This window comes from Mobula hypostoma, chromosome 25 (assembly GCF_963921235.1).
Source record: "Mobula hypostoma chromosome 25, sMobHyp1.1, whole genome shotgun sequence".
Taxonomy (NCBI): domain Eukaryota; kingdom Metazoa; phylum Chordata; class Chondrichthyes; order Myliobatiformes; family Myliobatidae; genus Mobula; species Mobula hypostoma.
Window position 1 is genome coordinate 8,997,266 of NC_086121.1, and position 15,263 is coordinate 9,012,528.

At 43.2% G+C, this 15,263-nt stretch overlaps 1 protein-coding gene across 11 annotated transcripts in view; it reads left to right on the top strand.

Annotated features, from left to right (window-relative positions):
* kif1b (kinesin family member 1B) overlaps positions 1 to 15,263 on the top strand; it is a 275,068-nt gene that overhangs the window by 117,206 nt on the left and 142,599 nt on the right. For 4 of the 11 annotated variants that reach the window (XM_063033346.1, XM_063033347.1, XM_063033353.1 and 1 more), the window contains 3 exons: positions 1,117 to 1,259; positions 3,918 to 3,959; positions 9,212 to 9,423. In XM_063033346.1, the coding sequence (XP_062889416.1) occupies positions 1,117 to 1,259; positions 3,918 to 3,959; positions 9,212 to 9,423 (397 nt within the window). The remainder of the gene's footprint in view (positions 1 to 1,116; positions 1,260 to 3,917; positions 3,960 to 9,211; positions 9,424 to 15,263) is intronic. The other 7 variants (XM_063033351.1, XM_063033352.1, XM_063033355.1 and 4 more) reach the window with 2 other exon arrangements.

Genomic DNA, 15,263 nt, shown 5'->3' on the forward strand with positions numbered 1-15,263 from the left:
AACCAGGACATCTGGGGTGACCCCGGGAGCAGGTACAAACTCCTTAAAGAAGCAGCAGAAATCGAACTTACAGCTGGCACTGCAGAGCATTACACTACCAGGCCTTTTGCTGTTTCATTCCTGCACTGGAACAGTAGGTGCACTTGGAAATGCAAGGTGTACGGAAATTCGGAAGGGCGCCATAAGACCAAAAGACATGGGAGCAGAAAAAGGCCATTCAGCCCATTGAATCTGCTTGCTATTCCACCGTGGCTGATTTATTATCTCTCTCAATCCCGTTCTCATGCCTTCTCTCCAGAACCTTTGACACCCTTACGAATCAAGAACCTTTCGACCTCTGCTTTAAATATACTCAATGATGGCCTCCACAGCCGTCTGTGGCAATGACTTCCACAGATTCACCATCCTCTGGCTAAAGAAATTCCTCATCTCTGTTCTAAAGGGATGTCCTTCTAGTCTGAGGCTGTGCCCTCTGGTCCTAGACTCTCTCACTATAGGAAACATCCTCTCCACATCCACTCTGAGTGAATGAGGCTTCCATTAGTCAGGGTCGACCATGGATGTTGCATCCTAGCTGTCTAGATACACAAGCCCGGGTAGTACGACATGGAGAGCAAGCTGTTGCCCATGTAGCAAGCTCCCCCTCTCCACGCATCTGATGAACCCAAAGGAGCAGCAGAACTGTTGCAGTTTGGTACCAGCAGCTTCGCAGGAGTTGCCAGTCAGTGTTGAACTCAATGTAGGACTGCCTTAGGAACTCCAGCTCCGGATTTTTCCCTCTGGGTTTACTCCCGAAGCCTTCCCCGTGAGTAGGTATAACCACAAAGCAGCGGAGGTTTGAGATCAAAGGTTTCCTCTTTCTAGATGAGCTGCCAACCATGGCTATTTGTGGCGCACACCATTGGGAGCATTTAATAGGTAGTGGGAGCTTGTCCTCATTATCACCCCTGGCTATAACAACTTTAAGGAATCACGTCAAAGTTGTCATCCATTCTACCTAGGCCTTTTAATAATTGATAGGCTTCAGTGAGATCTCTCTCTCTTCTGAACTCCAGTGAGTACAGGTCCAGTGCTATGGTGGTCCAAATCTTTACCGCACAGTGTTATATTTTTCAGGTATGCCGACCGTGCAAAACAGATAAAGTGCAATGCAGTCATTAACGAGGATCCAAATGCAAAACTTATCCGGGAACTGAAGGATGAAGTTACGAGATTGAAGGACTTGCTGTGCTCTCAAGGCCTGGGAGATATCTTAGACAGTAAGTACATTAAACATGAAACATAACCTCTGAAGAAATCCCTGATAATTATAGAATATCTGCTGGTTCTGTACATGAAGAATGCTTCAGGCAGTAAAACAGATTATAGATCTGTGTCAAAGGAGTTTTTATTTAAATGTCACCATCTCTGATTTTCTGCAGTTTGCCTTTTAGTCATGCCTGCTACAGGAATTCTTTCAGTGATTGCTATTTAAACTTTAATAAATAATCCAAGAATCTTCCAGTGTTCTGTGTGTTTGCATGTGGATCACCTTGCATTATTCAAGTCAATACATTTTCTGATCAAATCCTTCCCTTCTCTAGTAAGTACTTGCACATTTTTATCTTCTAGTAGGTGAAATAACAAAATAAAAGCATTTTCTACACGGCTCTTGTGTGAGTCCATCATTGGAAAGGATCGTTGTGCAAAACGATTAAAAAGTCTGTACCACTGTAATCTTGGCCATTTCTGTTTCTAGGTTATTTACTTATTTATCTATTTGTGAAATTAATTTTGAGCCTCATTTTCCCCTCAAAATTGATTACAGTACGACTGGAATGCTTCATGAGTATTTTCCCTTTTTAAGCATTCGTGAGCAGGGGCAATTTACGGATCAGAGGCCATCAAATAACATGATGCCTTTATCAGTTGAGTTTGTGCTGTCTGCAGTTCATTAGGGGCTGGAGAGTGATGGGAACCCAAGGACTTGCTGCAGTGCTTCAAGGAATTTGATCAGTCAGCGCATCATCGAAGCTCTCTCCATTCAATTCTCCTGAAACTAAAGCCGGGAGAAATTAATTCTCCTGATTTACTTTCTCTGTCAAAATTTGCAGAAGCGTTTGTCAAGAACTGGAGCTTTCTCCGAAGGGAGTGATCTTCAGTTTCAGATCTTGCACAGTTGATTTAACAGAGATCTTAGTTGTCTGTAGAACACAGAACATTACAACACAGTGCAGTCCCTTCAGCCCATCATGTTGTGCTGACCCTTTTTCCTGCACTAAGATCAATTTAACCCTTTCCTCCCGAATACAATAGTCCTCCCTTGTTCTGTCATCCATGTGCCTATCTAAGAGTCTCTTAAATGTCTCTAATGTATCTCTCTCCCTCTCCCTCTCTCTCTCTCTCTCCCACCACCCCTGACAGCATATTTCACGCACCCACACATATTAGCCATTTCTGCTCTGAGAAAAAGTGACTTGCCTGTCCATCGATCGATGCCTCTCATCTTCTTGTACACCTCTATCAAAACACCTCACATCCTCCTTCACTCCAAAAAGAAAAACCCTAGCTCGATCAACCTGTCCTCATAAGACATGCTCTCTAATCTAGGCAAACCGTCTCTAAAGATTGAGGTCTTTTAGATACTTGGACCAAAATAAATGATTTAAGCTGGTGGCCGAGATATGGGTATGGAGAGTGTATGATAATTTCAGTGTATAGATTTCTGGTTGATGTTTATGAAATACTGCTTGAATCTCAGAAATGGTTCCTATTTAGTTTCATCCTGCTTTGTGTGATAGAATTGTAAGAGTTTCTCACATGCTGGAATGCTCTTTCTGTAGAATTTGAGATATTGGTTGTAAAAGCTTTGCAGGATTAAAGGATGTGAATGCTAGTTTTATGTATGCAATTATGAGGATAGAGCCATTCTTTAATGTACCTGCATGGGGCGATGAATGTAATATCAGCTGAATGGTCTGGGAATTGGTGCTGCTGCTTCAAGGCTCCAGTGACCTTGGTTTGATCCTGACCACGAATGCTTACTGTGTGGAGTTTTCATGTTCTCCCTGTCACCCTGTTGTTTTCCCTGCATTTCCTCCCACATTCTTAAAACATGTGTTGCTAGGTTAATTGGCAAAATTATTGGTGTTAAAGAGGCAAAAGAATCACAGAGAGCCGGGTGATGCGAGAGAGAATCATTTTTAGGACTCCAGGGGAATGGGATCGCTCTGTTGTGAACTTGTGGCAGCCCAATGGGCTGAATGGTCTTTAGTGCCATAATGTAATTAAGTACAGGGGTAAGCATGGATAGGAAAGATTTAGAGAGATATGGGTCAAATGCGGCATATGAGACTAGCATTGGCCAAATCACTGGGTATATTTAAAGCAGAGGTTGATAGGTTCTTAATTAATAAGGGTGTCAAAGATTATGGAGAGAAGGCAGGAAAATGGGGTTGAGAGGGATAGTAAGTCAGCCATGATGGAATGGCAGACTTAATGGGCCAAATGTCTAATTCTGCCCCTATGTTTTACAGTGTCAGTAGAGCTCCTTGGTTAGCATGGACTAATTGGGCCGAAGGGCCTGTTTCCTTACTGTGTGACTCTTTAATGAGTATGAGATCAGTGTGAGAACGTGGTTGTTATAATATCTTGCTCCAGCAGCCCATTTAAGGTGGGGAAAAATTTATTTCATAGCAAGAACCTTGGTGTTAATTTGGGTGCCGAACCGAGAACAAAATTCCACGAGCGAGGTTTTGGTTTGTTGTATTTTCCAAAACCTGAGAGTGATGGATGGAATATATCTCTACAATGTGGAAGAAAATGACCTTTTAAATTTCAGTGAAGTCTTTTACCAGCCTAATGTTTAACAGAAAAGCAAATATGCCTGAGTTTTGATAATGCACTTTGACCCTTCTCATTCTCCTGCATCCCTCCAGTTGACCCCATGCCCGATGATTACTCTGGGAGTGGAATCAAATGTGTGTATACGTGTGTCGGTACTTTCTAATTCTCTTGCAAATCCGCTTTTAATCAGCCCCTGCTTCAGCCCACCCCAAGCTTTGCATGTCCAAATCTGTGGCGTATTTTTCTGGAAAACACCCAGACAGATTTCCTGAGACTTGCCGCTTTAAGTATATCCAGTATATGCGGTGTAAATGGGGATTATGGGAATGTGTCCTTGGTATATGTGGATCTTTGGTTCCTTTTCTTTGGAATGGCACAGACACAAGCCATAGGTTGCCAGGGTGTCGTTTCAACCTCAGTAAGTGCCTTTCCAACTTCTGGCTGCACCCTGTCTTTTTTTTTGATGCAGTTATGAACAGGTCACGTTTATTTTACTAATTGACTTAAGAGATGGATGGCATCACACCAGAACACAGTAGCACAGGAGCTGAGCTGTTGATTCCATGTACAGTATATGTGATAAATAAATGAATCTCACTTACGTATGGATGAGTTTTCCCAGAATATCTTATCTTAATGCGCCTAGGAAAGTACATGGACTCTGAGCTCTGAATACGCAAGACAATTTTGGGAATCTTTGTGTAGTCTCCAACCTGATGGCATGAACATTGACGACTCTAACCCTCTGGTCATTTTCCCCCTCCCATGAACATTGATGTCTCTAACCTCTGGTCATTTCTTCCCTCTCATGAATATTGATTTCTCTAACCCTCTGGTCATTTTCCCCCGCTCATGAACTTTGATGTCTCTAATCTCTGGTCATTTCTTCCCTCTCATGAATATTGATTTCTCTAACCCTCTGGTCATTTTCCCCCTCCCATGAACATTGATGTCTCTAACCTCTGGTCATTTCTTCCCTCTCATGAATATTGATTTCTCTAACCCTCTGGTCATTTTCCCCCGCTCATGAACATTGACGTCTCTGACCTCCAGTCATTCCCCCCCCCCCCATGAAAATTGATGTCTCTAACCATCTGGTCATTTCCCCCCTCCTATGAACATTGACGTCTCCAACCTCCAGTCATTTCCTCCCTCTCACGAATATTGATTTCTCTAACCCTCCGGTCATTTTGCCCCTCCCATGAATATTGATTTCTCTGACCACCACACCCCCACCTGGTCATTTACCCCCTCAGAATCAGAATCAGAATCAGGTTTATTATCACTGGCATGTGATGTGAAATTTGTTAACTAGCAGCAGCAGTTCAATGCAATACATAATCCAGCAGCGAGGAAAAAAAAATAAACTAAAACATAATAATAATAAATAAACAAGTAAATCAATTACGTATATTGAATAGATTTTTAAAAATGTGCAAAAACAGAAATACTGTATATTTTTTTTAAAAAGTGAGGTAGTGTCCAAAGGTTCAATGTCCATTTAGGAATTGGATGGCAGAGGGGAAGAAGCTGTTCCTGAATAGCTGAGTGTGTGTCTTCAGGCTTCTGTACCTCCTGCCTGATGGTAACAGTGAGAAAAGGGCATGCCCTGGGTGCTGGAGGTCCTTAATAATGGACGCTGCCTTTCTGAGACACTGCTCCCTAAAGATATCCTGGGTACTTTGTAGGCTAGTGCCTAAGATGGAGCTGATTAGGTTTACAACCTTCTGCAGCTTTTTTCAGTCCTGTGCAGTAGCCCCTCCATACCAGACAGTGATGCGGCCTGTCAGAATGCTCTCACAACTATGGAAGTTTTTGAGTGTATTTGTTGACATGCCAAATCTCTTCAAACTCCTAATGAACTATAGCCACTGTCTTGCCTTCTTTATAACTACATCGATATGTTAGGACCAGGTTAAGTCCTCAGAGATCTTGACACCCAGGAACTTGAAGCTGCTCACTCTCTCCACTTCTGATCCCTCTATGAGGATTGGTATGTGTTCCTTTGTCTTGCCCTTCCTAAGGTCCACAATCAGCTCTTTCATCTTACTGACGTTGAGTGCCAGGTTGTTGCTGCAGCACCACTCCACTAGTTGGCATATCTCACTCCTGTAATAAATGGGTAAGTCCTCAACAGAGTAAGGATTAAGAATAGAAGTGCAATCAGACAGTAAGGCCTGAGGTTATAAAGAGAGCAGTGGCAGCTCCTGTTAATGGTCATGGGCTTGGGTCAGCTTTGTTGTATGCAGGTGTCATTGTTAAAGTTCAAAGTCAAATTAAAGTACGTGCATGTCACCATATGCTACCTTGAGATTCATTTTCTTGCAGGCGCTCACCGCAGAACAAGAAATGCAATAGAGTCAGTGAAAATCTACACACAAAGACGGATAAACAACTTGTGTGCAAAAGAAGTCACAAGAGTGCAAATAACGAAATAAATACTGAGAACATGAGTTGTAGATTCCTTGAAAGTGAGTGTGTAGGTTGTGGAGTCAGTTCAGAGTTTAGGTTATTCATGCTGTTTCTGGAGCCTGGTGGTTGAGGGGCAAATAACCGTTCCTGAATCTGCTGGTGCGGAACCTGAGGCTCCTGAACTTCCTTCCCAATGACAGCAGTGAGAAGAGAGTGTGGCCTGGATGGTGGGGGTTTAGACATTTTCCTGTGTAAGTAATTAGAAAATAGAGGTTTACTAATAATGAGGGGCATGGTTAGGGTAAATGCAAGCAGGCTTTTTCCACTGAGGTTGGGTGTGACTACAACCAGAGGTCATGGGTTAAGGGTGAAGGATGAAAAGTTTGAGGGGAGACTTCTTCATTCAGAGGGGCGTGAGAGTGTGAAACAAGCGGTCCATGCGAGCTCAATTTCATGTTTAAGCAAAGTTTGGATTGGTATGTGGATAGTAGGAGTATGGAGGGCTATGGTTCTGATGCAGGTTGATGGGAGTAGGCAGTTTAAGTGGTTCGGCGCAGACTAGATAGGCCGAATGGCCTGTTTCTGTGCTGCCTTCCTCTAACTCCGTGACTCCACTATGAAAAACATAGGCCTGAATTATTGCTGCAGCTACTGTGCTTCTAGGTGTTAGTTTGAATTGATTCCTTCCTTAAAAGATCGGTTACAGGTACATAATTGTTAAGCTTGCTATTGCAACAGAAATGCGTTATGGAATATTGCAGTAGGTTAATGTGCTAGATACTAAAGTTCTTTCAATAGTGACAGCATTGAGCCAAAAATATCAATAATTCCTTCTTGTTGAAATCGGCTTTATTGAATTTTTAATGTCCAATCCAGTTGTAGTTTGCTCCCAGGCAATTATAAAGACAACTTGATTGTTGTAGGCCTTTTTTTTATAAAGGTATGTTGAACACACCCTGTAATTACTTGATCTATTTAAGTGTTTGGTATTTTTCTGTTTAATATGCTAGTTACATCTTCCTGGGAGGCGTGTATGCAATGTTGGTGAGGAAGCAAATCCAGTGTAAAACAAATCCAGATAGATATTGATTCCCTAGATCAGGGGTTCCCAACTGTTTTTATGCCATGGACCAACTCATTAAACAAGGACAAACAACAGGAATACTGCAGATGCTGGAAATTCAAGCAACACACATCAAAGTTGCTGGTGAACGCAGCAGGCCAGGCAGCATCCCCCTCGTACCCCTTATTTATTTTTATACACACATTCTTTCTCTCACTCTCCTTTTTCTCCCTCTGTCCCTCTGACTATACCCCTTGCCCATCCTCTGGTTCCCTCCCCCTTTTCCTTCTCCCTGGGCCTCCTGTCCCATGATCCTCTCATATCTCTTTTGCCAATCACTTGTCCAGCTCTTGGCTCCATCCCTCCCCCTCCTGTCTTCTCCTATCATTTTGGATCTCACCCTCCCCCTCCCACTTTCAAATCTCTTACTAACTCTTCCTTCAGTTAGTCCTGACGAAGGGTCTCGGCCCGAAACGTCGACTGCACCTCTTCCTAGAGATGCTGCCTGGCCTGCTGCGTTCACCAGCAACTTTGATGTGTGTTCATTAAACAAGGGGTCTGTGGACCCCAAGTTGGGAATCTCTGCAGTAGATGATGACAAATGAAAAATGGAATTCGCTGAAAGTACTCATCAGGTCAGGTGGCACAGTGGGGAGAGAAACAGAATTAATAGTTCAGCAAGGCCCTTCCCTGGAGCAGAGGAAGTTGCTGAACAATAGACCTGGAGCTGAATGCTTGTTCGCCTTCATCTTTCACGTGGGAGTCCGCATTTACAGATTGTTAGCCTGAGAGTCTGGTCATGGCACTGACCAATGTATGTGGTAAGGCAGCAGTTAGTGTAACATTATCACAGCATCAGTGATCAGGGTTCAATTCCTGCTGCTGCCTGTATATCATCCCTGCGACTGGGTTTCCCCTGGGTGTTCCGGTTTCCTCCCACATTCCAAACGTGTTTGGATCAGTAAGGGTTAGGGAGTTGCTGGCACTGGAAGCATGACAACACTTACAGGCTGCCTCCTGTTGTTGACACAAAAAAAACGCAATTTGAGGTACATGAAGTATGGCAGGTACAGATAATCGAAAGTGGGTAGGGGATCGGTCAGGAAGAGAACCCAGAACAGTAAGTGGAGAGGTTTGTAGCTGGTCTTGCATATCAGACATTCAGAGTCCACATTTAACAAGGACATGCCTTCTTTGGCCGAGGGAGTACGGACAATCTGATTAGACCCTCTCCCAGGGCTTCAGCTGTGTTGGTCTGTTCCTTCCAAACCGGTTGCCTGTACAACAGAACAAATCCGTTCCTGCATCTCTGACCCTGCGCACTGTGGAATGATTTGATGCCAGATTTATGATATCAGTTTACTTGGCCGTTTTGATCAAATGCGTTTGTTGCTTTCAGCATAAAAGTCGTTTTTGTAAAGCTTTGTGTGGGGGAGTGAGATGTCTGTGTTGTAAGTGCACGCGTAATTACTTTCTTTGCTGAAGCCAAATGCTTTGCTGATCCCCTTATTGAATATGAATATAACCACAACCTGTTCCACTGTTTCCTTATGGTCATTGGTAGAACACTGATGGTGGTTTTAAAGTCCAAGTAGATGTACTGTATCTCCAAATACCTTTTGACCTTTGTCTTCCATTGACATCTGAATATCAGTGACAAAATGTCATTCTTTTGGGTCAAGGAATTTGATAAATTGAAATTTTAAGGTGCTGGAAGTACACTAATTCTGATAATGTGTTTAAGATTGTATGTCTCGTCCCTATCGAAATTAAAGTGCAATGTTTTAAAACTACCATCAAGTGTCCAAGCCCATTCTGTAACCCTGCCTCGTGTGTCTTATATCTTCCTTTCCTCTTTCTCCTCTGTTTTTTTCCCCCATTTTCCCTTGGCTCGCTTCTTCTCTCACTCAGATTTGAAGGAAATACAGAACAGTAACCATAAGTACAAACTAGCTTCAGGAAATCAAAGGCCTGGCCATTTCTCCACAGCGCCTGTGGGCTCTCTAACAGCGTCACCTTCTTCGACTTCGCTGAGCAGCCAGGCCGCGATTCAGTCAGTGACCAGCCTACAGGAGAGAATAATGTCAACTCCAGGTGGTGAAGAGGCCATTGAACGTTTGAAGGTATGTGCTTAATTACGCATTTTTATATATCAACCGTACTGCTGCAAGGTTTCAATATCAGAATATGTATACAACCTGAAATTCCACAAAACAAAGAAATTCACTGGAACAATAGAAACATCGAAGCCCCCCCCCCACCCTCCCTTCACATAAGCAGCAGCAAAAGGATTAACCCCCCCCCCACCCCCTCACCCCCACCCGCTTTGCATCAAGATACTCCTAATAGACAGTAGACCTTAATTTGGATCGGTTATAATGAGCATTTTTTGTGCAGAGTTCTCAATCTTGTTTTCAAAGTCAAAATGCGATTTTAACGGAAAGCTTCTTGCACTTAATACTTGTAGGAAATGCATGATGTACTATACGCAGACAAACTGCTGGAAGAACTCAGCAAGTCAGGCAGCATCTACGGAAGGGAATATGCAGCTGATGTTCTCCCCGAACCTTCCCCCTCACCTGTCTCACCTATCACCTGCCAGCTTGACTTCCTTTCTCTCCCCATACCTCATTATTCGGACTTCTTCCCCCTTCCTTCACACTCCCTGATGAAAGGTCTCAGCCCAAAATGTCAACTCTTTATTCCTCTCCATAGGTGCTGCCTGACCTGCTGAGTTCCTCCAGTATTCTGTGTGTGTTACTCTGGATTTCCAGCATCTGCAGAATCTCGTGTTTATGATGTTGGAAAATTCTTCGTAAACCCTTACATTAACCAGGGGCATTATTGGTCTCCTTAAGAAAGATTGCCAAGGGTTGCATACAGTTCAAAGATATACTTGACTAGTATTTGGAATGGATGCATTGTCATATCAAAAAGGGTTGGACAGGCAATAGAGCTTGGCTGCGATGCGTTACATCCCAAGAGTCTCGCTCAGACGGGTATGGAGAGGACAACCTGGACAACTGGCTGGAGTAGAAGATGCAATGGATTACCAACTTATCTCTGAGATGTTCCCGCAGAATCTAAGACATACATTCCATTTCCCGGCTGCCTTTGTGTGACATACTGTAAGACAGCTATTCCAAACTAGCTCCTAGAAGCTCTTGACAGAGTGAGGTTTTGGTCTAGTGGCAAGGAAGTCCAAGATAACACGAGACTGCGTTGTCCCACGGACACAGAGACGTGGACACTAAGGTTTAATTCAAGATTGTTTAATGCAAATATAAAGGAGAACAAAATAATTGTTACTCCAGCACAAAATAAAGCACAAGATAAAAAAAAGCCATAATAAATATAAATGCATAAGATAACTTGTATACATTGATTGTATGATCATAAAGTGACGCTAGGTACAGGAGTGACTGCACATAAGGTGACTGACAGGAAATTGTAAAATAGTTGTGATTGGGGATGTGGTGGGGTAGGTTAGAGAGTAGAAGTGTTGATCAGCCTGACTGCTTGGGCAAAGTAACTATTTTATTTTTTCTCTTCTACATTCCTGTGCAGTAGGAAAGAGCAAATTTTAGATTTTCAAACATTCATTTTCCAAAAAAATATTAAATGTTGCAGAGAAATTTTTATATTTTGTTAAAGAAAGTTGCATACGAAATAATAGACAACTTTTCAACTAAAAACTTGATTACTTTGTCAATTAATTGAAACGGGTGTACTCTATGTACAGAGACACCATCTTTAGCCCTCCACTTCTCCAGCGAATTGCCTCTTTCCAACAAACTCCTTCCCAGTCCCACTGAGCTCCTTCCCCCTTTCAATAGCTACGTCAAGCAGCAGAAGTATTCTTGCTGGAGTTAAGTGACATCTGGGTTAGAGGAGAGGATCAGCACGAGTTGCACACTGAAACTGAGAGATTGCATGGTAAACGGATCAGATTAAGCATGTGGTCCTGCCATGCTGTGATGAGTTAAGCATTTCATACCTCGGAGGCAGGGCTGTCCTGACTGTCAAACACAGCAGAGGGTTCATTGTCAATCCCTGTTACGTTTTGGTGGCTGCATTTTGAGTCACAATGACAACAAGTTCTGTTGTTATGAATTCAAGTTTAATTATCATTCAACCACACACGAATACCCATGAAAACTGACAACAAAACAGAGTTACTGCGGAGCCAGGGTGCAACACAATAACAGTCACACACAGCGCAACACGCCTATAAGATATCAGTAAACTAGAGTCACGTTAAAAAAAATATAGTCCAAGGCTCTGAGTGCTTGAATGTTGTAGAAATCTGGAGTTGAACTGAGTACAGCTGCCAAGTGAACACTAGGGGGCAGCACCAACTCCAGCTTGGACGCCACGCCACACCACCTCCAGTGAAGCGCACCGACTCTGACGCCTCTCTCCTGGGTGGCTGTAACCAGGCGACACCGCAGCTTGAGGCCTATCCTTGCTTCTGAATTGTACTGTAGCCTGTATTCTATTTGAGGGTGGCACAAGCAGTGCATTGTTTTAGCACAGCGCTTTACAACACCAGCCATCGGGGTTCAATTCCCATCACGGTCTGTAAGGAGTTCGTATGATCTGGTGAAGAAGTATTCTAAAGGGAGAATGAGGCAAGTGTGGCTGACAAGGGAAGTCAAAGGCAGCAGAGAAGGCATATAATATAGCAAAAATCAGTGGAAAGTTAAAGGATTGGGAAGCTTTTAAAAACCTACAGAAGGTAACAAAAAAAAAGAAATATGAAGATAATCTGGCCAGTAATAACAAAGAGGACATCAAAGGTTTTTTCAGATATATAAAGAGTAAAAGAGGGGCAAGAGTAGACAGCTGGAAAATGATGCTGGAGAGGTAGTAATGGGGGATGAACTTAAGTACTTCGTGTCAGTCTTCACTGTGGAAGACACTAGCAGAATTCTAGAAATGCGAGCGTGTCGGGGCAGAAGTGAGTGCCATTGCTGTCACAAAGGAGAAGGTGCTTGGAAAGCTGAATGATCTGAAGGTAGACAAGTCACCTGGACCAGATGGACTGCACGCCAAGGTTCTGACAGAGGTAGCTGAAGAGATTGTGGAGGCAGTAGTAGTGATCTTTCAAGAATCGCTATATTACCAGGGACTGGTGAGCAGAAGGAAGGAAACTGCATGTCAGTTAGCCTGACATCAGTGGTTGGAAAGATGTTGAAATCCATTATTACGAGTGCGGTTTCAGGGTACTTGGAGATGTATGATACAGTGGGCAAATGTCAGCGTGCTTTCCTTAAGAGGAAATCCTGTTTGACAAATCTGTAGGAAATCTTTGAAGAAATAACAAGCAGAATAGACAAAGGAGAGTCAGTGGGTATTGCTTTCTTGGATTTTCAGAAGGCCTTTGACAAGGTGCTGCACGTGAGGCTATTTAACAAGTTAAGAGTCCATGGTTTTACCGGAAAGATATTAGCATGGATAGAGGATTGGCTGACTGGCAGGAGGCAAAGAGTGCGAATATGGTGGGGCAACACACATCAAAGTTGCTAGTGAACGCAGCAGGCCAGGCATCTCTAGGAAGAGGTACAGTTGACGTTTTGAGCTGAGACCCTTCATCAGGACTAACTGAAAGAAGAGCTAGTAAGAGGTTTGAAAGTGGGAAGGGGAGGGGGAGATCCAAAATGATAGGAGAAGACAGGAGGGGGAGGGATGTAGCCAAGAGCTGGACAGTTGATTGGCAAAAGGGATATGAGAGGATCATGGGACAGGAGGCCTAGGGAGAAAGAAAAGTGGGAGGGGGGGGAAACCCAGAGGATGGGCAAGGGGTATAGTGAGAGGGACAGAGGGAGAAAAAAGAGAGAGAGAAAAAGAATGTGTGTATATAGATAAATAATGGATGGGGTACGAGGGGGAGTTGGGGCATTAGCAGAAGTTTGAGAAGTCAATGTTCATGCCATCAGGTTGGAGGCTACCCAGATGGAATATAAGGTGTTGTTCCTCCAACCTGAGTGTGGCTTCATCTTTACAGTAGAGGAGGCCGTGGATAGACATATCAGAATGCGGTCTATTTTGGTTGACTGCTGGTGTTCTGCAGGGGTCAGTATTGGGACCACTTCTTTTCACGTTATATATCAACGATGGATGATAGAATTGGTGGCTTTGTGGCAAAGTTTGCAGGTGATACAAAGATCAGTGGAGGGGCAGGTAGTGTTGAGAAAGCATGGAGTCTGCATAAGGACTTAGACAGATTGGGAGAAGAGGTAAAGAAGTGGCAGATGGAATATAGTGTCGGTCATGCACTTTGGCAGATGCAATAAAACAGTCTATTTTCTAAACAAAAAATTCTGAGATCAGTGGTGCAAAGGTACTTGAGAGTCCTCATGCAGGATTACCTGAATGTTCACTTGCAGGTTGGATTAGTAGTAAGGAAGTCAAATGCAACATTAGCATTCATTTCAAGAGGACTAGATGTGAGAGCAAGGATGTAATGTTGAGGCTTTATAAAGCACTGGTCAGACCGCACTTGAAGTGTAGTGAACAGTTTAGGGCCCCTTTTCTAAGAAAAAGATGTGCTGGTATTGGGGCGGGTCCAGAGGAGGTTCATGGCAATGATTTCAAGAATGAAAGGGTTAACATATGATGGGTGTTTGATGGCTCTAGGCCTGTACTTGCTGGAGTTTAGAAGAATAAGGTGGAATCTCACTGAGGTGTATTGAATATTGAAAGGCCTAGAGTCAGTGGATGTGGGAGGATGTTTCCTACGATGGGGGATTTTAGTACTGGAGGGCACAGTCTCAGAATAGAGGGACATCCATTTAGAACAGAGATGGGGTGGAATTTCTTTGGCCAGAGGGTGGAGAATCTGTTGAATTCGTCTGAAGGCCAAGTCAATGAGTATATTTAAAGCGGAGGTTGATAGGTTCTTGATTAGTCAGGGTGTCAAAGGTTATGGGGAGAAGGCAGGAGAATGGAGTTGAGAGGGATAATACATCAGCCATGATAGAATAGCAGAGTAGACTTGATGGGCCGAGTGGCCTAATTCTGCTCCGAGTGGTCCTATGGTCTTGTATTTTGATGTAGATGTGAAAGAGAAGCTAATATCTCTCTGATAAAATGTCATCATTCAAGTGATAAATTATCATTTCTCTCTTCGCACATGCTACCTCAGCTGTTGATAATTGTGAGCAATTACTGCTGTTATTTCAGATTTTCAGTGCCCTGCAGTTTTTCTTTCCTTAAATAATATTAAGAGCAAGCCGAACGATTTCTGCAGCCTGTTCTGTCAAAGAATCGGATTACATCTGACCTGATCATTGTTTTCATCTCGATTTCCTTGCCCAACCCTTGATTCCCTGTAGTCTGAGAATCTATCCCAGCCTTTAATGTACATAATTCTCTGCATCAACTGCACTTGATGGTTGAGAAATCAGAATTGGGTTTGATATCACTGGCATATGTTGTGAAATTTGTTGTTTTGCTGCAGCAATACATAATAATAAAAAAAAACTAAATTACAATGAGAAAAAAATGTAGACGTAGCCGTGACTGTGTCTTTCAGCTGTAGTGATCCTAAACGGGAATATTTGATGACACCCATTTGGAGCTGCACGCAAAGAGTCGCCAGTACTTGCATATGAAATTTGCCGTTCCAGTTTTTTGTGGTAGTTCCTTTATCCCATGGCTAAGCCCTCCTAGACAGAATGATATCTATTTATACCAGTGTGGATTAATGCTCTGTAGTGGATAGAAATTGTTAGTGCCTTTGGTACCGTTGCTGGTATTCATCTCAGACAACGTTTCATCTGATTAGAATTGATCAGCCCTGTTTAATGTAACTGCAGTTGATGCAGATCAGAAGCACGTCCACTGAAATTAACAAATGGGAAAGCAAGTGGCGGACGGAGATGAGGTTGAGCAAATAAAGGGCGTTTGCTGTTTCTGATCTCAGAGGATGGGTGATGGTCACAACTCCAGAGCTGAACCA